The sequence below is a fragment of the Triticum aestivum genome, chromosome 1D (assembly GCF_018294505.1).
Source record: "Triticum aestivum cultivar Chinese Spring chromosome 1D, IWGSC CS RefSeq v2.1, whole genome shotgun sequence".
Lineage (NCBI taxonomy): Eukaryota > Viridiplantae > Streptophyta > Magnoliopsida > Poales > Poaceae > Triticum > Triticum aestivum.
The window spans coordinates 228077004-228086222 of NC_057796.1; the positions used below are offsets into that span (position 1 = coordinate 228077004).

Consider the following 9219-nt stretch of genomic DNA (forward strand, 5'->3'; position numbering starts at 1 on the left):
TTTTTTTTGTTATAGCTTATTTTATTGGATATAATGTTGCTGAAAGTTGTGGACAAAATGATACTCGTCAATTATGTCCTAGTCACAGTTTATTCCTGAATTTGTTTTACTTACTGGGGCTGTAGTTATATTAGTTTTCCATGAAGAGAAATCATTGTTGTAGGTACAGATCAAAGTTAAAATGACGGGTAAGATTTTATTATTATTAAATTTGCTCTTCTACTTCATTAATAGTAATAGATTCTCCTGTTTTAATTATGAATTTATTCCTTTATGATTTGGTCACAGGAAAATGTAAAACAAAATCAAGCTTATGTACAGTCTTCTGATATATACTTCTCATTACTTGAAGCTTGCTTGTATGATCGAACTACAATAGTGTGATACGGGGTCCATCATATCCTCCTGGCTCCAGCTATCATAGGGGACAAGGTATTTGGTGTGATACCCTTGGGCTTACATTTCGACCAAGTAGTTTCGGTTGACATATCATTGTCGATTGGTGAAGGTAAATGCCTTAGCTTATCTTTTCCCTACTTCTCCGCAGGCACTTACATTTTCGTTTTTGGATTTAGATAATGTTAATAATGGAACTGTTGTAGGTCTCTAGCTTCCTAGCTGGAGGTGGTCCAATTGAAATTCAACATGCTTATATGAAACCATTTTTATTGGCTTATGTTAACTAAATGCAATAAATTCAGTATTTTCATTAAGATTGCTTGCAAATTGGCAGAAATCGATTGCATGCTATTTCTTCTGCATCTTCAATATTTATTTTGTAAGTATGTGTGGTAAACTACATAATTGCACATTGGACTAAATAAATCACAAAATAACCAAGAAGCGCTGCTGCTATGATTTCACCAATATGTGTGTAACGAACAGTTGAAGGGTTGAAGTTTGTTATGATTATAAAGTATGCAATACTAAAGCTTAATGTTATATCACTGTGACTTATGATTCCACATTGTAGGGTTTTTAAGTTTCCACCCTATTACTTTCTGTCATTCATCCATTATCATACTTCTGCTTGGTTCGTGTTACTTCTCATTTTTGCTTGATTAGAATAAACAAATGCTAGGATTTCTTGGTTTCTAAGATTGAAGCTGTTTCTGTGGTTAGACACCATGTGTTTCTCAAATGTTCAGCTCTATGCACAGATACAAGACAGATGCCCTAGTTGCATAGCACAAAGGCCTATACTAGATTAAGTGCCTACTAACCCTTCCTGTCTTCTCTAGTTCCATGGGTGTGTGGTGGGCTACTACGCTTTGCCGCCTAATCGTGGCAGAGTGCATGACACCAAACTTATTTTGGATAAGAATGCTTCCACCACAATTTAGTCGAGAAGTGAGGGGAAAAGAGTATGACAGGCAGATTTTATGGCTAGGAAAGTACGGCACACCACAACTTTGATGGTGAACCAAGGGCATACCATGGAAAGTAAAATTTGGCAGTGAATCAAACAGGCTCTATTGGCATGATAAATCAGCACCAAAGTGGTACTGTAACAGTGTCGTTAACAGTCACTGATGACAGCGCTAATTCAGGCGATGAAGTTGTGGATCAGAGCCGGGGACCCAGATTTATCAGCCTTTGAGCACCGTTCCGATCAATGCCCTAGCTAAGGGAATTACAAAATCCGCCTTATGGAAGTGGTTAGAAACCATCCTTCATGTCCCCATCTTGATCGTCCAATCCATGCTTTCCATTTATCTCACGCGATCTCTTTTGGATCAAAAGCTGGATGTGACTATTCTATTCTTAAGCCATGGTGATATCAGATTTATTGTGGTACAGTGGCGATTGTACGATTCGTGCAGAATCAGGAGGAACATAGTGGACTGGACAGAGATAGACAGCTACAAGCAGTGCCATGCTGACTCGGACGTGCACTGCGTTGTCCGCCTATCTGCAAAGCTGCAGCTCCAGGCGATTCAGTAGCTGGGAAATTCACATGAAACAGGATACAATTTTCCGCATACAGCAATTCAGCTGTTTTGCCTTTTTTTTTGACGGAACTGTTTTGCTTTTTTTGACCTTATTTATCTTTCTTTTTTGAGGAATTGGCAGCTCTATGCCTATATATTAAGAGGGATGTAAAGGTAAATAAGGTCTGTCACAAGATGATCTGTAAGCAATCAGAAATTGCCACAGGTTTTTTCGAAAGTGAGATGCCGGTGTGGTGCAGGCATTGCAAGTTTGCAAGCAGCGAAAGACCCCACCACTCCTCTCCACTGGGCTAAGAGAGGGGCGGCTGGAGCATGATCCTTTCCTCGCCTGCCGGCTGTCCGTCCATCCATCAGACAGCCGGCACGACGGTGGCGGTTGTTGCTGATAGGCCATCCCTCGTGGGGGCTGTCCATTCTGGTTTTGGTGTCTAGCTTGGCTTTCATCAGATGAGGGCCATGTCGCGCAACACAGCCATCCCATCTCTGTGTTTTTATCTTTCCAGTTTGCTTGGGTGCTGGTGGAATGAATACATGAAACCATCCAGGAAGACACCAGCTGCCTGCCATAGTCGGCTGGGAGTGGGAGGGAGTCGGACCAGACGGATCGAGGTACTTGCAAATCTTGTCCTTCATAGTAGATAGATAGCCAGTGGCTTTCAGCAGCTGTTCTAGCAGTGTCTTCTCCACAGCACACTAAACCACTTGTGTCAGTAGTATCTTTGCATTGTGGTCTTGTAGCAGTTGATTATGGTGTTGGAGGTGGAAAAAAGCTTCAGATACACACTGTCATGTTCTCCAGCTGTATGTAACCAACCACCAGCCAACAGATCCAGGCACAGCCGTTTAGGTGCAAGTAAAATGGGAGAACAGTTTAATTCGCCGATCCTTGAACATAAATACGTCAGCCAGTACGTAACGTATGTGCGGTTTGCTAACAACATGTAGACTACACTATTGCGAAAGGGCGCTGATCTGCGCCGGCACACCGGCCCAACTGTTGGGCCGGTCGAGCGCTAGCCGTCCGATACGCTGAGCCAGGGCCGTCAGATCTGCACGAGACACCCCCGCCCCCTCGCTGCACCGCACCCGCCCCCCTCGCCGCACCGCACCCGCCCCGTCGCAGCTCGCCGGGCCAGCTCGACCACCCCGTCGCACCTCGCCGGGCCTGCTCGACGTCGCAGCTCACGTGGGCCGGTCGATGCCGCAGATCGCCGAGGCCGCCGCAGCTCGCCGGATGCAGCTCCGCCTTGCATCTCGACGTGTGCCACACCCCCTGATTGCAGCACCACCGGATGAGGGTTCCAGTGTCGCCACCACGCTGCTGTTGTAGCTCGCCATGCGCCCATCGCAGCACCGCCACGCAGCACCGTCGTCGCCGGTCGCCATTGTTATCTAGCTGTTTTCAGTTTGAAGCTTTTTTAGAAGCGAGTTGTAGCTATTCTCGACGCCAGTTGCAGCTTTTTTCGGCTGCGCGGTGGCCTCCAGCTACCCCGTATCCAGTTAAGCTTTTTTCATAAACGGATGTAGCTTTTTTTGGTGCCAGACGTAGCATTTTTTAGTATGGTTGCAGCTATGACGCACGTCCGTCGAAGCCTATTCTTTCTCTGGTTCCAGCAAAAAATGCACACCGGTCGTAGCATTTTGGGTTGACGGTTGTAGCTCCGATGTGCACCGGCAGCTTGCAGTCGCGCGCCCCGCCGCTCGCAGTCCAGCGCCCCCGCCGGACCCCCTGATTAAAGGTTGTAGCAAAATTCATCAACGGTGGCAGCAAAAAACACCGCCGGTTGAAGCTTTTTTTTCCAACTGTTGATTCCGATTGTAGCAAAACTCGAGGCCAATGGTAGCACGGCAAAATGCAGGTTGTAGCAAAAACTAGACGCCGGTTGCAGCACCTGGTCGTAGGTTGCAGCTATCTGCTGTTGTCGGCCACAAGTTTGCCGTCGTTGGTTGCAACACGTCAGTCCGATAGTTGTAGCTTTTTTTGTTGCCGGTCGTACCTTTTCGCGGCATGGGTTGCAAATTTTCTGATCTTCCAGTTGCAGTTGTTTGTCGTCATCGGCCAAACTACACCGCCGAAAGATTGTAGCAAATAGAGACGCCGGATGTAGCAAAAAAATGATATAGTTGTAGAAAAACCAGCTGTGTTTCCAACTCGCTTATCGGTTGCAGCAAAAAACATCTGTGGTTCCAGCTATGGATTTCGCCAGTTGAAGCAAAATAAAATGATGGCTCCAGCATCGTTGTCCGCTCGTTGGCGACGCAACCTTCACCGTGGTCATCCATGGAGGCTCGTCGGCACGGCTCGGCATGGTTCCCCCGGCGCGGTCCCAGCACCTCCGTCGCGGCGCCCCGATACAGTCCATAGCAGCTTGTTGGAGCCCCAGTCGCAGTCCGCCCCGAGCTCGTAAGCCATGGCCGCCCCTGACCTTGAGCTCGCAGGTCATGGCGCATGGGAGCAGCACTCCCCATGGAGGAGGTGCAGCTGTGGGGTGTGAAGGGAGGAGTGCTCGGAGCTGCCTGGTGCTATGGCGGAGGAGGCGAGCGATGGAGAAGGAAGAAGGAGATGTGTTGCAGATAAGGAAAGGGGTGAGCTGTTTCTGGCCGCATGATTGCGATCCATCTCGCGGCTTGCGTGAGACCAGCGTAACGGTTCGGCCGGCGCACCGGCCACAAACACTTCCCATTGCGAAAGGACAAGCCCGTTTGCAAGAAGAAAGTGTATGCATGGGTGCTGCTTGTGTAAGCAAACTCACATAGCAGCAGAAAACAGCTTAGCATCCAGGTTCCGAGCCTCTGTCTAGTTGGATACTCCTACTGCTGCTACTATAGTAGTACTATTGCTCTCTGGCTTTCTGCACATCCATGCAAGCAAAGCAAAAGCAGAGGCACAAAATCAAGGCGCTGGATTACGGATTGCGACATGGCTCGTCTGCTAGCGGGAGAGGTGGGTCGAGCCATGTGCGTTCAACTGCTCCGACCAATGGATTGCGGGCCCGTGGCGAGGCCGACGTCTCGTCGGAGCCTCGGAGGAACATGTCTATTGCGTTTGCATGCGCTTTTCTTCGAGAATGGCGCTTTAATTTCCTTTCTTTTTTCTTCTAGATAGATTTAGATAGACAGCGTAGTGGGTGCTTGGGGAGCACGGGCGGGCCCCACCGGCGCCGGCATACGGATAAGCAACGAGCGAGCTGACCTAGACTTGCAAAGCTATCAATAAGAAGATTAAGATAAGCAAGCAACGACGATGACGACAACGACGACGCAGGCAGTGTCTGTTCGGTGTGTGCTTGCTGCTGCTCCAGCCTTGGGTCTCTATTGACTGACTGACCGACCGATTGATAAAAGGTAGGATCGGACAAGGCATGTTCGTGGGTGCATAAAAGGTAGGTGCCGTGGAATAAACCCCCGCTGTTATTCTTCTGATGAAGCTACTGTTAGCGTGCTGCGACTTCTGAAGTTTAGTTTGCTGTTGCCTCGTCCTTATTTCACAAATGTTTTGACCACCACGTTAGAAACAGCTTTGTTAACTAAACTAAATAAATACACACTAAAATAGAAGCAAAAACTTGTTTGGGGTAAAATATACCAAAAACGGTTGGATGAACTGGATCATCATAGTCTATTTGCTTTAGTGTGTTAGTATGGTGTATGTATATGGCCGCTTTGTTTCAGTGCCTTTTTCTTAGCACTTACTTAGGGAATTAGGACGTAGCTTTCTTCCTTGGTGTGTGTGAGAGTGTGATACGATAACACGGTGTACATGATGCTGGCGCTAAAGAAGACCCAAGGCCAATAGGTCATGGGCACCTCTGTTTTAGGATAAGTCATGGGTATCTCTTGTGTTAACCATCATACATACAGCACTAGTACTAGTACTTGATTGACAAGGCCGCCACCTCAAAAAACAAGAAGTGATAATGCGCGCGGTCTCAACCAACCAAAACCAAAACCAAAACCCAAGTGGGTGGGTATTGACACATCGCCATGCAGCTGACGTATGTATATATGGCGCCCTATTTTTTCCAGCTCCACCCTTGGCTGAATCATGCATGCTTGCTTGTTTCCATTTCTTCGTATATATGGTCTATAGAAAATAGAGTTATACTCGCTCTGTACAAGGGGAAGGGATCGACGACTGGTTCAGTACTCAATAATGGTTCACAGCGAAAACACGGCATGCGTGCATATTGTATTCATCCACCATACTATGCACTAGGAGTAGTTGATAGTATATGGGTGTTTGATTGACTGACCTCGCGAGACGACCGGACTCCGCACCCTACTATCAACTGCGGTTAAACCTGCTCATTGCTTCTCTCTTCCTCCTTAATCAAACCATTTAATACCTGCATTATGTGGGTTACTTTCAAGTTAGTAGTAGTACTATATATGTTAAGCTGTAGCTTTGTTCCACTCAGTTAAGAACGGTCGTAGCACGAGCGGGGCGTATTCACACCGGGTGCAACATTGGATATTCCTTTTTTTGTTCTTTTCCTCGGAACTTATTTATTTCGGAAATTACTCTACCAGTTGAGGCTGAGAAGATGAAAATATCTTGTTTAAAGACAAGATGAAAATATCTTTAGCGTGCGCTTTATGCTTTTGAGAGGGGTCAGTCCGTCAGAACCTCGGCTCCTCCTCCCGTCCCGGCTATATATAAGCACTCGACCCACACATCCATCGCTCCCCCCCCTCTTGCACTCCCCTCTCGCAGTCAAGTCTGGTCTTGCCCGAGATGAACTGCTCCTTCCTCAAGGCGGCGGCGGTCGCCGTGGTCGTGGCCGTCCTGGCGGCCACGGCCGGCGCAAACTCCTTCGTCTCGGCCCCGCCTCTCCCCACCGTTTTCCTCTTCTCCCCTCCCTGCGTCCTGTGGATCGCCGCCCAGGTCATCGTCGTCTCGCTCTGGCTCCTTTGCCACCGCGGAACCGCCGTTGCGGCCGGACTCTCGTCCACGGCCAGCGACGTTTCCGCTGCCATGGGCGGCATGCTCTTCCCTTCCTCGGAACACGACGTCTTTGCTGCCGCTCCTGACGCCGTCGTCGCGCCGCCGGCGCCCGTCTCGACGAGCCGGCCGCGGGAAGCGAGAACGGCCAAGAGGCCGGTTGACCGCCCCCGCGTGCGGAAGAAGCTCGCCGGCGAGGGCACGGCCACGGTGGGAGGCGCCGCGGCGGAGGCCAAGCCCGAGGCCAAGAAGGAACGCAGCGAGGAGGAGAAGCCGAGGCCCTCTGCCGCCGCGACCGAGGCCGTTGGCGTGGACGACGTGTCGATGGACTCGGCGTGGCAGTCCATCGTGAGGAGCGGCGCGGCGCGGCCGGTGGCCGTGCGGAAGAGCGAGACGTGGGGCGGCGAGGAGCTGCCGCGGATGCGGCGCGCGGCCGACAAGGCCGTGGTCGCGCGGAGGGAGATGCGTAAGTCGGCCACGATGGTCCCGCCTTCCCCGCCGCACCCGGCCGCGGCGTCGTCCCCGGTGGCGGAGAGGCAGGGGTGGCGCACCAGGGACGTGCTGGGGATGGCGCAGGACGAGCTCCTTCGCCGCGCCGAGAGCTTCATCCGGAGGCAGCACGAGCACCTGCGCATGCAGCGGCAGGAGTCAGAGCAGCGGCAGGCCATGGAGCGCGACCGCCGCCGCCCTGCTCCCATCCGCGTCTAGTGGCCGGTCAGCACGACATGCATCGCACATCGCCTATGCACGCGTGTAGCGTACGTACGTGCTAATCCATCCACCACAGGATGGATGGATGCACGTGTCCATGCACGCACGGAAGGGAGACTGTACAGAAGTTGGTCAGCTAGCTAGCCCTACTAGCATCATCATCAAGAGACAAAGATGACTGCCGCCATTGCATGCCTAGATGGAACGATGGAAGGACTGCGTAGGTAGAAGGATCCGGCCATGGCTGTCTAGCTACGTTGCACACTGAAGCAGTACTGTTCTGGTCATGCACCGCGTCCTGCAGCTTCGATCGATGTAGATTAAATCCGTATGTACGTAAGATTATGGTTGAGTGAGGAATCAACGCTACATGTAAGTTATTTTAACCTCTAAATAAATGAAGAGTGGTAGCCGTTTCTTTGTTCTTTTGCTCAATTTTGTTGTTTCAAATTTTCGAGACCCCTGTCCGTAGCGCAAGAATTTCGTAGGAAATCCACAAGAAAATTCATCTCACTTGCCTTGTTCATCAATCATCACAAAGGATGTGTGCTTGATAACTGAATAGGTAGATGTGAGCATGCTTGAGATTGAGGGCCTCTTGCATTAAGCGGATTCTGGATTTCACTGATCTAGTATAACTTTGTACTGAATCAATAATAATTAATATAGATTGGAGGGAGTAGAGGATTAAAATCGTAAGGAAATTTTCTTCCTATCCCTAATCGTAGGATTGCAAACCTCGTTGCATAAGAGTATAGGATCATGAGAAGAAACAAGACAAGAATATAATAAGAGTGCGTGCACAAAAAAAGGATTGTAAAATGCGGGAATCTTGAGACTTGGGTATTTGGTCCACAGAAATAGGAAAGCATGTTGATCTTAATAAGCACAATCAAAGTAAAGTCAAATCATATGAAAATATATAATTAGGATATTATTAGACCTTTATGTACGAATTACTAAAGGAGGTCGGAGTAGATCGTAAAATTCTCGCGTTTTTCTTTAAAACTGTAATCAAAGAAATGTTTCCTCCTTGTTCATTTACTCCATTACTTTGAATCAAATTGAGGAATGGTAGTACCAAAGGGGAAAACACATACTTATATTTTCCTCCACTTCTCCTATGAACTATAGAGGCCCTGATTTGGGAGGAATCCAAACATGAGGTCTGGCCAAATGGATTTTTCTTTAAAGTCCCAGTGCATCTTATGTCTTTCTCTCTGGATTCTCTTCCTAATCATGTAACACACAATCTTAGAAATTATATAATTTTTCTTTGCGGATCGTCCAAAGGTTCTTCCCATCGTTTTGCTTTACGATTCAAGATGTCATGACATTTCAATCATGTGCTTTTCATGTTTCCTTTTTCTGGTCAACGCTTTTCTTTCTCTCTAGTCGTGGTCGTTATGGTGATTCATGATGACCAAATCCGACCGCTACATGAATCCGACCGCTGTTTCCCTAGTCGCGGTCGGATTTGGTCATCACGAATCACCATACATGTTTTGATATCACATAGGAGATACTTCCACCGTCTTTCGGCCTGCGGATATACCGTTTTCCTCAGTTAGGCTTGCCGAGTTCTTCGGCACTTGATCGTAGCTACGGTGGCAA

The 9219-nt window shown here is 48.7% G+C and overlaps 1 protein-coding gene and 1 long non-coding RNA gene across 2 annotated transcripts; both read left to right on the top strand.

The window, feature by feature from the left end:
* On the top strand, positions 1-2190 carry LOC123181143 (uncharacterized). Its single transcript, XR_006491510.1, has 2 exons — positions 1-188; positions 289-2190. It is a non-coding gene; the product is annotated as an uncharacterized lncRNA (long non-coding RNA).
* Positions 2191-6415: 4225 nt separating this feature from the next.
* On the top strand, positions 6416-8040 carry LOC123167743 (uncharacterized). Its single transcript, XM_044585607.1, has one exon. It carries the CDS (start codon positions 6688-6690, stop codon positions 7600-7602), a length of 915 nt encoding a protein of 304 aa, XP_044441542.1. The 5' UTR covers positions 6416-6687; the 3' UTR covers positions 7603-8040.
* The last annotated feature ends 1179 nt before the right edge of the window (positions 8041-9219 follow it).

Excerpts from the sequence above, each read along its gene's own strand:
- LOC123167743 (XM_044585607.1), top strand. The coding sequence starts at position 6,688 with ATGAACTGCTCCTTCCTCAAGGCGGCGGCGGTCGCCGTGGTCGTGGCC.